This window comes from Cryptomeria japonica, chromosome 11, assembly GCF_030272615.1.
Source record: "Cryptomeria japonica chromosome 11, Sugi_1.0, whole genome shotgun sequence".
Classification (NCBI taxonomy): Eukaryota; Viridiplantae; Streptophyta; class Pinopsida; order Cupressales; family Cupressaceae; genus Cryptomeria; species Cryptomeria japonica.
Window position 1 is genome coordinate 316813987 of NC_081415.1, and position 19863 is coordinate 316833849.

The window sequence follows — 19863 nt, forward strand, 5'->3', positions numbered from 1 at the left end:
GTCTATTTGTGCAACTTGAAGCATTAAACTCCCTTGCTGGTTGGAGTCCCTTGAAGGTGGAAGGACTTGATATATTGCTGTAGCAATCTAGTTTTCTGAGTATCCTTCTTGGCTGCCTACTTCAAATCAGATTTGGAAACTTCTTCCTAATAAGTCCAAATCCAAGATTCAAGGACAAACAAATCGGGTGTAATGCCCCGCCAGGAAACCCCGAACAAAAAGGGATTACCGACGACGACAGACGATGCTCATTTGAGCACGACTAAGGTCAACTAGGGTCTTACGACCACCTAATCCAACTCTAAGGATTAAAGAGGTACACTCAAACCTGCAAATCCAGGGGAAGACGAACCTCGCACTCATGCGGCGGTGTACCTGAAATCTCCTGCAACCAAGAGTCATACATGCATACATATATAAAATTTAATGAAAGCGTTAGCCCGATATTAATACCACGAAGTAGGAACACTAAACAACTTGCATACAACTAGTGTGAAAACCACATCAACAGCTATGCATTAAATCAAACATCTGACTATACCATTATATTAAGATAAACTAACCAAGATTAAACTGAGATTAGAAATTGATTAGGGTAGGGGTACTACATTCTCCCCCCCTAGGTTCCGACTTACTCCTGGAAGTCGTAAGGCTAGATGGAGAACATGTCGTACGCATTAGCCCTGAAACTCATTCAACAAAGATCAAATTGCACATAGAAATCTTTCCATAAATAAATGAAATATTACTGCTAAATCCTTTACAAACGCCACTACTCATTGGCAAGATACATCTAAATCCATACATTCCTTAAAATATTCTAGGAATTATCCACAATCATAGCAGAGAAACAAGAACTTTCTCTCTTTCATTACACCAAAATAAAGCATTACAAGGAGGTAAACAACAATTACCATAATCATCTACCAAACATGACAAGAAAACATGCCATCAAGATCAATTTCTGTTACCAATACATCTTTATCATAACATTTTATTGAATAGAACTAGCTTAAAAATCAATTTCTACAACCAAATTAACTTTCATGAAATAAGGGCAACATAAATAACTCAATTGTTTACACTTGCCAAGCATAAGAAAACCTTTCCAAAGACTATGTCCCATAACATAGTGACAAGATAACACAATTTACTCCATGTTGCAAATAATAACCATCCACATAACTGGAATACATAATTCAAAAGGCCACATGTGAGCATGTCTAATGCTCGGTCAAAGGTAACATGCATGATCAACATCTCTATGCCTGATCTCAGAACACAACATGATCATAAATATCCAATATCTCACTCAAGGGCTCGATGGTGCTAGGCACACCATAGCGGTGCTACCTTCCATACAAGACCTTTGTGAATACCCCTTGTTGAGCAAGGTGGTTAGCCGCCAAGAGATAGTCACCACACATAGGTAGGTAGTGGGTCCTAGCTGCAACACAGCCTCACATACCCCCATCCTCAAGGTTCCCTACATCTACTTCCTCGCACACACTCTACCAATTCCGTATCATACGTCCTTGGAGAGGAATTTCACATTTCAACACAAGACCAGCATACGAAAACAATAAGGATAAACCAGTTCAGCCACCAAAGTACAGACGAATAAAGGTAATAAATCATCAATTCCAACAATAAGGTAAGAAAATAATCCGAAATTTCAACACCAAATCAAAAGTACAAAAGATCACAAGATCGTGGCTAAACCTTCAAAATCAAAGTAAAATAAATTGCTGATCCCCAAAGAAATATAAATAATATCACAACTGCACATAACATCACTATGTGACTAGCATCTAGCCACCAACGAGGAAGGAAGGAACAACTGACTAGCCATTGCAGTAGCTCATCATGTGGTGCGACATAGTCACACTACCCACATGGCATGGCGGTGTGCACCTCGACATCACCCCGCATCACGTCGTCACGCGGCATGGCAATACCCCAGGTGGAGAAAACACGCAATGGGCGTATCCCGCATGGTAGTGTACCTCACGGAAAAAGCACGCGCAGGTCACATCCCGCATAGCGACGTATCTAGAAGGATACTCGCCGTGAGTCAGAGGTATACATGACTAGGGTCCACCCACATGCCCACCAACACATACTAACTGGCAGCACATGTGAATAACCCTACCTTTCATGAAGACAAGGCAAAGGATCCTCCAAATTACACCATCACTACACACAAGAATCACCATCCATATGCTCAAATAAAGGAGAGGAATAGGCTGTCACATATAAACCTATAAATAGATTCATCAAAAAGGGAAAGTATTGAGTACACCTTTGATACAGTTTAATAGTACAACTATATCATTCCTCGAAGTAGAGAAGCTAAAGTCGCTTCGCGCCGACATTACTCGTACGCCAATCCATACTATTCAAGGAATGGTTACTTCGAATACTACCCCTTAACATACTGAGTTACCCACAACCCAAGGTTTGGTACTCAGTAGGGAAACAATTAAGCAACATCACATAAACAGTATGGTTTCCCATACTCATAAGCAACATATCCTCCATGGTTGATTACTTCACCAATCCATGGGCACATATAATAAGTACCGGTTTCTTACAATACACACGAAAACACCAGTACTGGTTTAGTCACATTCACGGGGAGTACTTTTCAGTACGCTAACATCTATACAAGGAAGATTTTAATTATGCTTTCTCTATAAATAACTGAATCAAGTTTACTCTAGATACAAGTATTGAAATTATTAACAATTCACATTTACATAAGGAAATAACATCATTCCTATATCTTTCTCAACTTTCACTAAGCATCCGCAACTAAATTACTAGCTAAGCAAATTCTTTTCTCAAAGAGGACTTTCATCTTTCAATATGAAGCCAAAATGCAACAGCACAATTTCACATGTTTTATAAACATTCTATTTAAATCAATGCATTCTTTAATACCATTTTTTTTAAAAAAACTTATGATTAGGCAAAGAGAAGGGAAAGAGAGTTTGATAACCAAACTATTTCCTACAAAGACACAAGATCAAACAAGACCACACTATAATATAAAATTTCTCACTATAAGCCTATCATTTTAATTACACGGTTTTCATTTCGCTACCGTTAAGAAGGATGACAATCAGCTTAACAAAACACTTCCAATAGTTATGGTTGCAACAGGAGGTTCTAGTTTTCCAAACAAAGCAGAGATCAAGACAGGCAATCTTTTCGATAATACCAGACCTCTTGAGAACACTCTCTTATACTTAATACAAAACAGACACATGCCATAATTTGCAACCTATTATTAAAATCAAATTACGATAAAAAGGTAAGCGAGGAGCTATTACCCAAATAAAACATATTAATGCATGCACATCAAACAAGCTTTTCATTCGCACTTTCTAAACATAATAAGACAATTACATATATTCAAAAGCGAGTTCAATGGAGCATTTGCTAAAATAGATCCTCAATCAAACTGGTTTAATGAAACACATAAAACAATCTTTCGGGGAACACATTAATACTTTCTCAAAGCTACAATAACATGCTCCTTTTAATACTTCTTCTACAAACCAAGCAGTTCACATAATTCAACTATTCGCATAGCAATGCACCTTACTAAGGTAGAATTTAATCATGCTACTCCTACAACATACACATGGAGAATTCTTTAAACGTACACATACAGTTTTCTCCCAATAACCAAAATAAATTTTAAAACTCATAGCCCTTTTATTATCTAAACACATAAGCATCATAGGGTTCACACAAGGGTTCAAGAAGTCACAGCTTTTCTCTCACAAACAAGAAAACTCAAATCAGAGATAATTACACATATCCTAATCATTTTAATTTCCAGAAAGAGAGAGAGGAATGGAGATACTCATTTAATTTTCTACAAAATAAGCATTCAATATTTGCCATACTAGTCCTTCAAGTGGACAACACTAAGCTAGATCATAATCTTAAACAATCACAATATGCACTTTCAGATTCAAGACAAGCACGAACCAACCCAAATGGATTAGTCTAAAGAGTACAACACTCAAAAAGGGAGGTACATACGACTCTCTTTCAAAATAAGAGTAATCGTAGACCCAGACATCAATAAGCAAACAATGCACATATAAACACTCGAATACCAACATCAAGAAGGTGAGAACAAGGTGTGAACACACACGCGTTACACACAAGTTCAGGTCTGCTCAATCACTCACATGCAAAAGGAGGACAAGCATACACATAAGGTCGATACACCTCACACCAATAGAGGGCACACGCGACACCAGAGATCCCAGTGTTTGCAACATGTGCTCTGATACCAAATGTAATGTCCCGCCAGGAAACCCCGAACAAAAAGGGATTACCGACGACGACAGACGATGCTCATTTGAGCACGACTAAGGTCAACAAGGGTCTTACGACCACCTAATCCAACTCTAAGGATTAAAGAGGTACACTCAAACCTGCAAATCCAGGTGAAGACGAACCTCGCACTCATGCGGCGGTGTACCTGAAATCTCTTGCAACCAAGAGTCATACATGCATACATATATAAAATTTAATGAAAGCGTTAGCCCGATATTAATACCACGAAGTAGGAACACTAAACAACTTGCATACAACTAGTGTGAAAACCACATCAACAGCTATGCATTAAATCAAACATCTGACTATACCATTATATTAAGATAAACTAACCAAGATTAAACCGAGATTAGAAATTGATTAGGGCAGGGGTACTACATCGGGTATGCCAAAATAATTTATTAGGTCTTTGATGTACTAAGTTGCATTCCTTTAAGGGATTTTGTAATCATTCAGACCTATAGCTAATCTAAAAACTACCATTTCGGGTTACAAATTCATTGTTTATTATCAGTATTAGCTGTATGCAATATTTACTTTGTTTCCTATTGTTCAATCAAAACATTGCAAAAAACTTAAAAACACACTCTTCTGCATTGCTGTCTAGTTCTAGAACACCACAAACAAAGAAAACATAGTATTTTTAATCTAAAATAAACAAACAGGTTGCAGTTACAGTGTTCCACCTGGGGTGGGACATTACAGAGTGTCCCATCAAAATAAAGTTGTTTTAAAAGGGGGACTCCTAGGAGTGGGCGCCCAACCTAGGGAGATATAAGGTGCTTTTAATAAATAAAAAATACGGAGCCTAAAGTTGGCGTCCAACCTGGGGATATATAATGACTTTATAAAAAATAAAATAAAATGCCTTTTCCTTCATTTTGGGCATGGGAATTAGTGTTGAAGGTGGCGCCCTTTTTGAATGAAGCCTTTGTTCATTCTTTCAAGTATTTTGTGTCTGGAGTTTGGCTGTGGCTTCTTTGGAGGCTTTCTTTTGGGTTGGTGAGGACAAAATCCCTTGTTGATAACATCTATTGTGTTGAAATATACAATCTAGGAGATTTGAGGTGTTTATCATACAGGCAACACATAGGCTTATCAGAAGAATTGAATCTTTCAATAACAGGGCTGTTGCAGATTTGTCAAAGCTGTTTGGACATATTTAAAATGGTTTGATCAAATAAATTTGTGGTGGTTAGGGGTTGCTTACATCTTTCCATCGTTTCATTGGCAATTGGCACTGAAAGTTGAAGGCGTGGCGCTCAAGTCTAGGAATTTGCAGGTCTGACTTCATTATAGTAGTGGGTACACGTCATCAACTTTTTCTGGGTATGTTTGATTTAGATATGTAGGGGTATTTAACAATTTGGGTCGCTGTTGTATTGGAGAAAAAACATTATTTTGATCAACATCTAAATTTGGAATTTTCTACTATTATTTTGCATGATATTTACATTGTTTCACAATATGTATTTGCTGCAATTCATTATTGCTTCATGCCGATTCAACAACAAAACAACACAAAAAAGCAAATCCCTTCTCCATCTTCTGTCTAGTCTGAAAGATCACACAAAAAATTGTTATAGTATTTTTAAATAAAAAGAACAATAGGGCAGCATATTACATAAATCCCGTATGTGATTTCTTTCCAAGGAATTGAACTCCTTTGCATTGCAGCATCCCACTCTGGAATACCTAAAGCTTCTCAAAAAGATTGTGGATTAGAAGCTATAGGAATAAAGAGATGTGGAGCCTTTTGAAATAGTGACCTTGTTCTTCTAGTATTTGATGGATCACCAACTCATAGTAGTCACCTTTTGATTCCAATGTTTGACGAGCCCACAAGGCGCTGTAGTTGGAATGTTTGGAGGAGAATCATCAACCTCTGAATGATGACTAGGAGAGGAATATGAATCCTTATTATCAGTAGCGCCATTTGAAGTGGAGAAAGAAGACTCCTCATCAAAATTAGGAGGATTAAAATCCTTTGAAAAACTATCACCATGATGCAGTGTCTTCGATGGGATGCTACATGGAGAAGCAGTAAGAGAAGAACTAGAAGATCTCTCCTCCAAACAAACACTCCTTTTGATGAATAACTCACGAGTGGTGGGATGGAGAAGCCTATAAACTTTGACATCATTTGGATACCCAATAAGTATGCAAGGCATGCTTTGTGGATCCATAGCCTTCTGTTTCTCACGCTAGAATATGAGCCCATGTATGAGAACCAAAAACTCTAAAGTGCTTAGCTGTGGGTTTTTGACCAGTCCAAGCTTGAAAAGGAGTTACCCACTTTACAACTTTGTGAGGAACTCGGTTCTAGGTGTAACACGCACAGTTGATGGCCTCTACCCAGTACTGAGGTGCCAAAGGTTTAGAGTGAATCATACAATTTGCCATCTCCTTCAAAGATTTGTTCTTGTGTTCTGTGACACTATATTGAACTATGTGCTGCACGTTGATACCTTGCACAAAACTATTCAAATTGTTTGTTAACATATAAACCCCCATTATCTGTACATAGAATCTTGAGGAACTTCCAAGATTATTTCTTTGCAATAGCTTTGAAATCTAGAAAATTCTCAAAGACTTTAGACTTCTGTTTGACAAAGTAAACCCATGTGTATCTGAAATATGTAATAATTATGTGTTCATATTGCTTCCAAAGTAATGAAAATCTCTTTGAATAAATTAGAAAATTGTGTTATATATATATGGGTTTTTTTTTTGAGAATGCATATCGTGCCGTGTCCATACTAGGGCTCTTGTAAAATGGCCATATTTGTATCTGATACCTTATTTGTATTCGTACATCTTGTAAAATTGCCATATTTATTATCGATACCGTATTTTTATCCATATGCATATCCATATCCATGCAACTTTGGTTTTCCCTTTGAGGTCAGCCATATGAGCAAATGCCCTTTTGGCGGTAAGAAAGAAACAAGTTGCATCCAAAATTCAATGATCTCAAGAAGATTATGCATAAGTTTGGAATGTGCATAATCGGGAACTTTTTCAAGATATATCCTTAAAAAAATGATTGGGGATATACTTGTAGTTGAAACAAAGCTTCTAGAATTGTATGATGAAGGAATAAATATCACAAGACTTGATGTCATTATTGATCAATTATTAAAGATTGAAGAAGCTATGAGGCATTGTCATTTTGGAGTATATTGTCAATTATAAGGACACTTCTTGGGAGGATGAGATTTCTTTTGTAAACTTTAGGTGCAAAGTGTTGAGGGCAACATGTTTTATGAGGGGAGGGTAAGTTACACATAGTTTTTCTTTTTCCATCACATCTAATGCAATGTTATATTGTTGCCAACATATGTTACACATTCCTTTGGCTAGCTGATTGTAAATTCTAGAATTGCTAATTTAAACGTAGATGGTTTGATCAGAACTATGGTGATGGCCCAGCCTAGTGTCAGCTATAAATAGGGGCTAGCTAGTTCGTTTAAGTTTATGGTATTATCTCTTCATTTTTATATTTTTAATTTTAAAGGTTTCACATTCTCCTTTTATACTTCTGTCCCTTTTTTTGTTCTGCACGGTCATATATCAGACATGCTCTATCATGCATTACTGTTTGCATATTGGATTAAACTACTGCTGTTATTCTGGATTTATTACACTACCCAATTGAATTTCTATTATTTTTTGGACAATTTATCACTTTTTACAATCTAGTATTTCTGCTACAGTTGTATTAATGTGGGATAGAGCCGGGGGGGGGAGACTTAAGGAACCATTTATTCTCTTACTAATATCAGGAGCAAAAAATGAGAAGAGAAGCCAGTTCATCAGTTGGAATTATGTAATATTTATTCTATTCAGTCATTATATCCTAGGCTTTGGAAAAGTTTCTATGCAAAAACAAGTTTCGGATGTGTACAAAGGGATTCAAAAGGTATACCTGGTGTAAGTCCTTAATAATCTGTATCCTTTTGGAAAGGTGTGCCCTCTTGGTAGGTCTGAGCACTACAAACTCACCGACTTGTGGAATTTAAGTGTGAAGTCATTTTGTTTTACATTCATGGCAGTTACATGTAGAGGGAGTTTGAGTTTTGTTTCTTCAACATACAATTGTTCTCTTTTTGAGGTTTTTTTGATAAGTGTTTTCTTCATCTTTGATATTTTCCCCTCCCAATGATATAATTTATACTCTGTTGAGAAGATGTTTCCATTTTCCCTTAAATAATTATAAGGTAATAAATATTTGTGACAATATTTTGGAAACTAGGCTCTTGTTAGCAAGTACTTGGTAGATGATGTGATTGATGCTGGAGACGAGGATCTCAAAATATCTGAAGGACCTTTCGATAGTTGTGGATACACAGGTAACATGTGCATCTCAAACCAGTGAGAACTGATGATTACATTATGATTCAAGAAGGTTGATGATCATTTTAGAACTACATTTGTACGCTTTGAGAAGATACTATGAGATATCTGATTGTTTATCTGGAAATGTTTGTAGGAAGGGGTGATAACCAAAATAAAGGATGCAGTCGTGTTGTTTGTAATGAAAGTAATCCATTCGATCGACTTAAAGTGATTGATCCTGTTGCAGCAAATAGACTTCATCCTAATGATATCAGAAAGGTAAGAATTTTATATTTTTCATTTCCCACTATCTTTCTTTATGTAGCTGATGTTAAAGAATTAGAAAACACAATAAGTAAAAGCTTTCCCTTTTTTCCTTGCCCTGATGAAGTTCCTCTCAACTCTTTTTAGCAATTGAAATATTAAGTAGTTTTGTTGTTATACATGAAGAGGAGTACCCATTGCAGGTTCAACATTGTTGAAAAAATATTATGATGGTTTAGTTGAAACTAAAACCTTTTCCTTTCTTTCCTATTTTCCTAATGTACAAGAAGAGAACCAAAAGACTCACCAATGAAATCTACTTCAGAATATTATAATTGCTAAAGCTAAAATCATGTCAAGACCTTACAGAAATTAGTCCACAATATCTTGTTACTTTACTCCTAAGGTCTTTGGTACTTACTACTAGATGAAATTTAAGATGTACATCTATGTTCCAAACCACAACAAAATTTTTTCATGTTACAAAAGGTAAAAAAATAATATTTTGCAACCATATTAACTTGATATGTTGTTAGATAGATACATGCGTTTTTTTTGATTTGTTCTACTTATTGTAGTTGTGGTTGGCAGTGCCAAATATTTAACATTTTTCATGAGATAACCCATGGGGTCATCCTTGGAAACAAGATAAATTGGGTTAGAAATATATGGAGTACAAATTATGATAATGTAAAATATATCAAGATTGTATTAAAGCATAGTGAATGCACAATTGGTTACATTTGAGAGTGAAGGTCTAGAGAGACAAACCATAGTGGGTTTTTTGTTTGTAAGTAACCAGAGCTTCCATTGTGTAGTTTTATTTAGATATATTTTTTTTGGCATTTTCCACCATTCAGAGTATATTAAATAATCAAGGAATGAGAACCACACCATAGTAGATACATTCTAAGTAAGTAATGAGATCTAGTGTAATTTTATTTAGATTTTTTTATTCTTTTGTCTTTCTTCACCATTTGGAGTATTTAGTACTCAAGGATTGACTTTTGCGGTGCAGTCCCTAGGGTAATGTGTTAGCATCATTGATATTTTTGGCATAACATTGCTTAGAGGTACTTGTGTGCTTTGTTAGTTCCTTGCCTTGTGATTATCGACAATGAGTGAAAGGTCAGTGAGAAATGACTACTCTTGGAAAGTAGTAATATAAGTGAGTAATAAATACCCCATGTAATGATTAATCCCACAAATAAAAACATGTCAATATTACTACATTAGCTAGCATGCCTAGTATCCATGGGCTTGAGGAATTCCTTCCTCAAAAATGTCCTAAACAAAGCAAGTGATATGTGATGAGTGCAAATAAACATCCGTGCGTCTAGCTTCGGACATCACCTTCTTCACTCAATCTATTTTCCCAATGTCTTTCAATGTGTTTTTCAACACATGAACACAACATGGGGTCCAAACATTGTGCTTGTAAGCACCCTCCATCATCAATCCAACTAATTTGCATGCATGTGCCGAATCAATCACTACTTGTACAACATTAGAGGGTCCAACCTCTTCTATGACATCCTTCAAAATTTGAAATTGGAAGCTTGCATGCTTCCTCTTCCTTGAATAATCAATAGCTGAAAGAAAATAAGAGCCTATTGTACATGTGACAATGCCATTTATGAGTGGCTGATATCTAATATCGGTCCACCCATCCATAATGATAGAGCAACCATCCCTTATCCAAACTTGTAAACCGATTCCTTATAGAGAAATCAATCAACCCTAGGAACCATAGCAGCAAAAATATTTGGGGGAAAAAATTGTCAAACCAAAGGTATAAGATTTTAAAAAAAGATTTAAATGGGAAAAAATGGGGAAGAAATTGGATCTTAAAAAAGGTGGGAAAATGTAGAAAAGGGGATAAAAATATAATGTTTTTGGAATTTAAAGGCATTTCAATAGTATAGAGATACATAGGGAAAATAAATTAAGAGACTAGCCCATGAATGTTGAATAGAGATTTTCTGTTGTTTTTGTTCGTATCACTAGTTACACCGTGTTGCACAATGCATGCTTCATAGTGCTTAAATAATAACTAGATGCTAACAATTTTCAAAGTTTCAATTACAATCTAGTTTGCACAATTTAGATGTAGGTAGATGAAATCCATCCATCACTTGTGTTTGGTAATGGATATTGGAACAAATCAGTCAAAATAATTATGTTAATAGGATCATATGAATAATAGATCCAAATTGGAAAAGTGCACCAACCATTCACTTAAGTAGAAGGTAGGTGATGAGGAGCACAAAGTTAAATCTGATTATTGAAATTTTTTATTTTTCATTTATTTAATATGAGGAGAAGTTGAGTGACTTATTAGATAAAATATAAGTGTTACAAAATAATAGAAATAAATATAATTGGAAAGCTAAGCATTATTAATTGTTAAAAGTATTGTGATTGGTTATCTATTGTAGTACATAGATTAAAAATGTAAATACATTACCAAGAAAGAGATGCATAGCTATAATAACAATGTAGTTGTCAAAACTGCCACTTGTAACTAAATATTGTTTTATTTTGTTAGTATAATTGGTATTAATTGGGTTGTTCCTGAGAGGGTGGTAGTTGCCAACAGTTGGCAGTCTTTACCAACCGCCAGGCATTATATATACTTTTGTTAAAAAGAGTAATAATTGTAGTGACACCTAATGCAAGGTTGTTAAAAAAAGAGCCAGCTAAAGAAATGCAAAATAGCACGAAGAGGTGCTATTACTGCAACAAGGCAGTTGAAGAAAAATTCTTGTGTGAAGAACTAAATCACTGTTAAGAAAAAGGTAGCAGTAAGTATGTTGCTATTGTTAACCGAACAGATATTGCAGGTAAGTACAATCAGATATGTGTGAATAGTGGATATGGCTAAGGTTGGTGATTTTTTTATCTCTTACCAAGGCCGATGATGAGAAGATCTATATTGTAAATGATTCAGCAGGGATTGTTATGGGAAATAATAGCATGTTGGATAATGTTATGATGGCTATCATGTTTTTAATCTGAGTGCTAACCTTCTATCCACATTCCAAATCACTCAACAAGGGAAAAATATGACTTTTGGCCTGTTTGATTTGCTGTGAAATATATTAGCAAATAAATTTTAGGTGGTGGTTGGCATCAACACCTAAAATTTGATGTGTGCTAAAGTTTTTATATGATTTTCCTTGTTTGGAGAATGTTCAGTGTGGACGATGGCATTAAGCTGTGGTAGTTAAGACAGATGAGGTGAATTGCCTATATGGCATAAGAAATTGGGGGATGCAAGTGTTAGAGCCACACAATTGATTGGCTGTTTGAATATGGTCCATGGTTGAGTTCTTGGATCAAGGTTGTATGAGATGGTTGTGTTCTCTAGAAGTATCAATGCAAAAGGTTTGAGAAGAGTAAGGCATGGTGTGTGAAGTGACATCTAGAGTTGGCTCATTCTGATTAGTGCTTTATGAACCATTATCTATATCAAGAGCTAGGCATATCTTAACATTCATTAATGACCTTTCAAGGAGGCTAAGTTCTTTTATTAATGTATTTAAAAATCAAGTGCCTTGGAGAAATTTGGTAAATGCAAAACATTGTTTGAGAACCAATTTATGCATCATCTCAAATTTTTGATACTAGATTAAATAGAGACTATGAATTGTGCTTTGGAGGATTTCTTTTGAAGGCAAGGTGTTGTACATGTTGGCAATTGACACTCATCCGGTTTAGTTGTGTTGTCACTGATGGCAACACATATCATTTTGGGTTGGACACTTAATCGGTACTCACCGGTATTCATGATTCGACAACCGACATTTAGGGAAACTGACAAACTAGGAACCGGTACATGAGGCCAACATAGGAAATTGATCCGGCAGGTCTACACGGTAGCAATCAGCAGCATTGGTCATGAAGTTTAATTTATTTATTTTTGTGTAGGCCAACATGTAAATAAATTGTAATATCATTGTAAGCCGACATAAGGCATTTATGTTTATGTTTGGGAAGGGTATTTAAGTTAGTTTGTTTAGGATATTTTGGATATGATGATATTGAGAGATATACATATGATGCGAGATATAGTGCGAAGAATATTGATCGACTGTATGCGAATATAATATTTTGTAGTCGGTCTTGGTTATTGGTTTTAAGGTTTGGGATGTGTTGACGTGTATTTTGTACACAACCAAACACATAATAAAATACCCAAATGGTACCTTATCCTCTCTTGAGTAAAGTCTCTGAATGCTGAAGATATCGCGAAAAGGATCAATCAGGGTGACTTCAAGATTCTTTGTTGTAGGATCTCTATGTGTGGATAAGCACCAGTGGTCGTTGTGAATGCTGTTTCTTCAAGGGGCCTTACGTATTCTCGATCTGCAGGAACAGGATTTTCCAAAATGCTAACAGGTTCTCAAAAAATAGCAAAAGATAGGGTTTCAAGAGATGGATACTAATCTAATCCTAAGAATGACTCAATGTAGGCTAGACTTGGTAAGATTCTACCAATTTCAGTATTGCCAAGGAATTACAACTCTACTGGAATTGATGCGATCTTCTAAGGTGGTTAGTGATTTTCAAATCATCAAGAATTATAGATACTACCATAAATAACGATTGAAGGTTCAAGCAATCTTAATATCTCCAGTTGATCACGCAAGGCATCCTTACAATCAGTAAGAAGCTAGTGGTTTGGAATGTGAATCTCACCAAAGATCAAGCACAACACTTAGTCCTTCAAACTTAAATACTACTTCGACTGAGAATGATTCAAGAAAGTAAGCAACCATGAAGATAGCCACAAGAATTGCAATAAAACACCATAACTTCAATATTTTATTGATCTCAAAGCCAAAATAGACAACAATTGTTCGAAATTCTTTCTTCACTACTCAATCTTGCTACAAAATAACCTTCTTCTCTCCAAAGCTCTAACTATTATCTATCTCCCTAATATCTAATCTGATCTAATTTCTAATTTTTAAAATGCAAATGAGTGAGGGTATATATAGCATCCTCAATTACAATGAACGGCCCAGATCGAAAGAAGATCAATGGCTGAGATTCTGACACCTAAACCCTAATTAGGGTTTTTTACAAAAAGTTCCCTTTTTAGATGAACATTATTAAATGCATAGCCAAATATTTAATTGGCACAAAAGTCGAGGAAACATAGACCAATGATAATTAAGATGCCACATCATTCTATAACAACCTTTCTTCCAGAACCTTGTTCCCTTTCCAATGCTCTTTCTTAGCATATGCAACGAATCTGGACACAATTCCTTCAACTTCAACAATGGGAATCTCAGGAAGATTCTTCATTCGTTCCTCCAAGTGGATAACCTGATCAAAGGCAGTGAGAAGAGCCGCTTCCCATCCAGGTTCGAGTTCTTTGATCTTCTCAATCAGGAGCATAGTAGTGAACATTAGATCCCGTTGCTCATCTGTGATGACATTCTCATCTTTGCAAAAGATGACCTTGACTCTCTCTTCCAACTCTTGGAGGTCCACATCCGTCTCAACTTCGATCCGCCTGCCAAGAATGGTACACAACACTTCAAACACCTTATCCTGAATTGGATGGATGACGCCTTCAACTTGATTGCATTTGGTGCTGATGTCTTCGAAAAGAACCTCTTTCATCTAGAGTAGAGTTGACCACTGAAGTAGGTTATGAGCTCCTCCATCCATTATCTTTTCTTTTGCTAGGATCTTCCTTGGTGTTTGCCTGATTACTTGCAGAACAGGAATGATAACATCTCTAGTGTGAGCGAAAGCGGCTACAGTTATCATTAGATTGTGGATGATCTCAAGGACCTGGATAGCTCGGTGGATTGTCTTCATCATTCTTGTTGTAAATTCAACAGCTATCGTGTGGGATTTGTCAATCCAAGAGCTCATAAGCCGAACCAAGCTCTTGACTCTTTCTGCCTCGCCAACTGATTCAAGGGGAAGTGCTTGCACAAGAGATACAATTGGATCTTGATGTCTTAGGGCTGATTGAGATGACTAAAGTAGCCTCTCCAAGCACCGACCTTTCTCTCAAGCTTCCTATTCTTTTCCATTTCTTCTTTAAGTTTGCCCTTAAGTGCTTCAAATGAATCGGTTGCCTCATCCATTGCCTGTTCAGTAGTGAGTGGACCAAGCTCAAATGTTTCTACTTCATACTCATCTGCAAGAATTTCACCTTCATACTTGTCCACTACTGGTGTAGCTATCTGCAATTTCCTGGATCCTGTCTCATCTCTGATCACCTTGGACATCTTGGTGGCCTTCTTCTTCTCCGTTACCTCTTGAGAATTTCCTATAAGGCTCTCTAAGTCAATCACATCCTCTTCTTCTTCAATCACAATCACCCTTGTCAGTCTCTCCTTCAACCAATCTGGAATGGTGGATCTTGTCTCTCTCACTAGTATTTCTTTAGGTAGTGGTTCATCTTCTCGGAGAGGAGATGTCGCTTCATCATCATTTCCCTGATCCTCTTGTAGCTCATCAATTTGTAGAGGTTGACTTGATGAATGTTGAGGTGTTTGTCCCTTCTCTGGCTTATCATTCTGTACCATGGAGTCCATAGATTCATCAATCTCAGGTACCATCTTCTCTTGACCTTCAGCTTGACTTGCCTTCTTTCCATGTCGAGAAGATGTGCCTAATGGGTGATCTCGATTGGCCTCTTGCTTCTTCTTGGAGGATTCTCTTTTCTCAGGTCTTTCTTTCCTCTTCGCGCCTCTAGGATGAGAATTGTCTTCACTTACGCTTGCTCCTCCTTCTTCTGGTCTTTCCTCTAAAGTAAAAGTCATTGGTACATTCTGCTCTCTTAACTTCTGATGTTGTACATCCACCCATCTGCGAGTACATGACAAAACTGGAGCCATCAAAGCTCTCAAGTCCAAAATCTCAGGCTCGCTCCAATCTATTTTCACTCTGTTATCTTCTTTGTCATAGGATGACTAGAGATGTCTGCCATTGTCTTGAGCTTGATCGGCTACTCTGTAAACTTTGCATTTCCTGATGAAATCTAAGGGTAATCTGGAATGCATCTTTCTTTTCACTTCTAAATCACTTGAGAGATTCATCTAAAAGTCTTCCACCTGAAACTCATGTCCATACTTCCTAGCAACTGTCTCCTCCATATAACCATAAGGATCAAAATTCTCCCGTGGGGCAAAGAAGGTGAATGAATACAAGGCTAATTCCTTCTCTGCATCCTCTGAAGCTTGAGTATTAGGACATACCTCAATTGAATTCCCCAATATGATAGGTACGGGAATTCCATTTCCATGCTTGTGTCTGGATACCTTTGCACAAGCTACCAACTGCCTGGTTACCTCAAGTAGCATTATCCTGTCCGTCGGATACCTAGGCAACATGTAGGGAGGTGAAGGACACCCCTGAACTCTGATATATGTAAACTTTTGAAACTGGATGAACCATGCACCATACCTCTTCACAAGCTCTTGTGCATCCAAAGATAGTCGATTGTGAATCCCGCCTTGCAATATCCTAGTGATGTTCATCGTGAAGGTATCATTGACTAACTTGTAGTCACTTCCAGGTGGATGATGCAAATGAACATAAGAGTCACAAACTCTCACTTCTCCGGGTCCTCTTTCGATCACTCCTCTGTGAGGTAGCCCTGCATACTCAAAACTCCTGATCAAGGCATACATGACATATGAGCTCATGTGGAACGACTTGGTAGGCCTCAGTCTTCTCAACTGCACATCCAGGCTATTGCTAATAATTCTGGCCCAATGAATCGTTCCTTTCCCTTGGACAATCACTTGAATGAAGTAGAACATCCATTTCTCAAAGTAGAAGGCTTGGGGAGCCCCGGTAACTCGATTGAGCAAAGTTATCAAATCTCTGTACTCTTCCTGGAAATCAATCCTATGCGGTGTATTAGGAATCTTGTTCAGGCGAGGACGACTTTTGAGCAACCAATTCTTGTTGATGAGATTTAGGCAAGTGTCGGGATCATCTTCATACATTGACCTGGCTCCTTCTAGGCTTTTGTAAATCATATCATTATGCTCTGGAAGATGAAGAGCTTCGCTTATAGCCTCCTCTGAAAGGTAAGCTAAAGTGTTTCCTTCCTTGGATACGATCGATCTTGATTGTGAGTCATAATGGCGGGCACACTTGATCATCAGCTCATGACACTGGACTGCTGGGGGGAAACCGGCCGCCTTGATGATGCCACTTTCAATTATCCTCTTCGCAATAGGTGATGGCTTGCCAATGTAGGGGACCTCTCAAAACTTCTTCACACTGAAGTTTCCCAAGTTGGTATCTCCGATATTACTCCATTTGGACACGATCCTGGTCTCCAATTCTTCGTTCTTCTGATCTTCCTTCATGAGAGCCGGGTGACTAGTAGATGCTCCCGCCTTTGGAGTCGCCATCTTGACACCTACACAACATTTCACAATTAGTAATATATCTTGAAGCATAGAAATATAGAGTAGAAAGGAAGATTTAAGATTTTAATTAGGAAACTTCATGATAAATCTTGAGTTATCATTTCCTAATTAACTATGCCAAACTTAGAATTTTCAAAACAAAAGTTCAAAATTCAAATCTTCAACAATGATGTCAAGATGATTTCGCCATACCTCCTCTTGAGTATTAAACTCTAAGAAATGATGCAAAAATAGGTGAATTTCGCTAAGCAAAATGTAGATCAAAGCTCTCCCTTGGATAAAATGCGCCTCCTTTAGCCTTCACAAGAATCAACTCCACTTCCTTCTAGTCTCCAACACTTGAAATAAATTCGCTCCAAGCAAACCAGATTTCGCACCTTCAATTAGCCTTCCAAATTCGCACTTGAAGCAATGATTGAATGATTTGAATTGTGAAAAAACACCTCCAATATATAGAGCGCTCACCCCTTTGCTCCCTCTAGGCCGACTTGGCAAAAAGAGGTTAAAAAATAAATAAAATCCCAAAAAAGGGGGGCCGACTTGGCAAAATAAATGAAAATAAGGCCTTAAGCGCTTTATATTTAATTTTAATTTAATAAAAATTAATTTTAAATGCCTCCAAGATAGAAGTTCGATTTTTTTAAGGCTTAAAATTAATTTATTAAATGCCAAAATATCTTTTATTTAATGCCAATTTTAATTTTTTCAAATGCCTCAAAATTAGCAATTTTGGCGATCTAATGCAATTTGGAGAATATTAATTTTTAAAACAAGGCTTAATGAAACTTCCTGAGGATTTCGCCCTGGACCCTCTCTGAGGGCTAGGAGCGATTTTTCATTTCTTGCTCAAATTTAGCACTTTTCTACCTCCAAAATTTCTTCAAGACATTTCAACTAGGTCCTTTCACTGAATTGCAAACTTAGCTCAATCCAATTTTGGAGAAAAGGCGTGATTTTGAAGTTTCTCGCCGTGGGCCCTATTTGAGGGTCCGTAGTGATTTTTGCAATTTAGGCTCGATTCTTCATCATTTTTCATTAAAACTTCATTCATCATTTGGCAATGCCTTCCCTTAATCCACTCCAACCAAATTCGCTTTGTTGTTGTAAGTTAAAACGAGGATTTTCAACAATATCGCTATGGGCCCTCTCTGAGGGTCCGTAGCAATTTTTCGCTGTGGGCCTTCACTGAGGGTCAGGAGCGATTTTTCATTTTTTGACCAAAATCATCAAGTTTTAAATGCAAAACAATATTCATCCTGCTCTTGGAGGTCTTTTCTCCTTGTCCAAACCTTGCCTTAGCACCATTTTGAAGAAAACATACATTTTTTGAAAATCTCGCTGTGGGCCCTCAGTGAGGGTCCGGAGAGATTTTTTGGTTCTAGGCAAATTCCTTCATCTTTTAATCTTCAAATCACCTCCAAGGCATAACACATCACGTTCTCCTCCTGTCCAAGCAAGATTTTATCTCAATTCTTCAAACCAAGGAGAGAAAACTGGAAAATCGCTATGGGCCCTCTCTGAGGGTCCGTAGCGATTTTTGTAATTGCCTTCAAAATATTGATTCTCAACGATTTCTTTTCACTTCAAGGCTTTTCAAACATCGTTTCTAACCCATGCCTAACCTTAGCTTTCCTCAAACTTGGATGAAAACTTCCCATTTTAGGTTTCTCGCTGTGGGCCCTCTCTGAGGGTCCGGAGCGATTTCTCGCTGTGGGCCTTCAGTGAGGGTCAGGAGTGATTTTTTCATTTTGGGTTGATTTCCCTTTGTGTTGATCCTCCAAATTATATTCAACGGATAGACCATGCCTTCCTCCATCCCCTCCAATCATGAAATCATTTTGATCCTGCAAGAATAATGCATATTTGAAAATCTCGCTGTGGACCCTCTCTGAGGGTCCGTCGCGATTTTTGCTACCTGGACCAAAATGCTTCACTTTTTGTCTAAAAATCACTTTGCCAAGGAAGATATCATCTTGTTCTTTGTTATGAATAAAAATTCATGTCCAAGAATTGTCCAAAAATGTGCACACAAAGAAAATCGTTGTGGGCCCTCTTTGAGGGTCCGTAGCGATTTTTCCTTTCTTGGGCAAAACTCCTTGAATTCATCATTTTTGATCAAGTCTGGATACTTGATTATGTTCATTCTATCCTTCATCATGCTCTTGACCTCTCAAATCGACCAAATAAAGCTTGCAATGACCCTTATAAGATTTCTCGCTGTGGGCCCTCTCTGAGGGTCCGTAGCGATTTTTCTGTTTTCAACAAGGTCCTACATCATTTCTAGCCAAAACTTCCTCAGGTGGGTGGAGAAGGTCATTTATTTTCCATTTATGATCAAAACTTGGTCTCTTTTCATTGCAAAATGAAGGAAATCAAAATCTCGCTGTGGGCCCTCTCTGAGGGTCCGTAGCGATTTTTTCCTTAGTTTCCAAAATTCACCATCTTTCACGTCTCCAAACCGTCCAAAGCATCAAATCACGTTGAA

General features: G+C 37.2%; 1 protein-coding gene across 1 annotated transcript in view; it reads left to right on the plus strand.

Moving 5' to 3' along the window:
• The window catches only part of LOC131065045 (tRNA dimethylallyltransferase 2), a 99465-nt gene that overhangs the window by 29333 nt on the left and 50269 nt on the right, over window positions 1–19863 (plus strand). The window contains exons 5-6 of the mRNA XM_057999416.2: window positions 8615–8711; window positions 8852–8976. Of these exons, the coding sequence (XP_057855399.1) occupies window positions 8615–8711; window positions 8852–8976 (222 nt within the window). The remainder of the gene's footprint in view (window positions 1–8614; window positions 8712–8851; window positions 8977–19863) is intronic.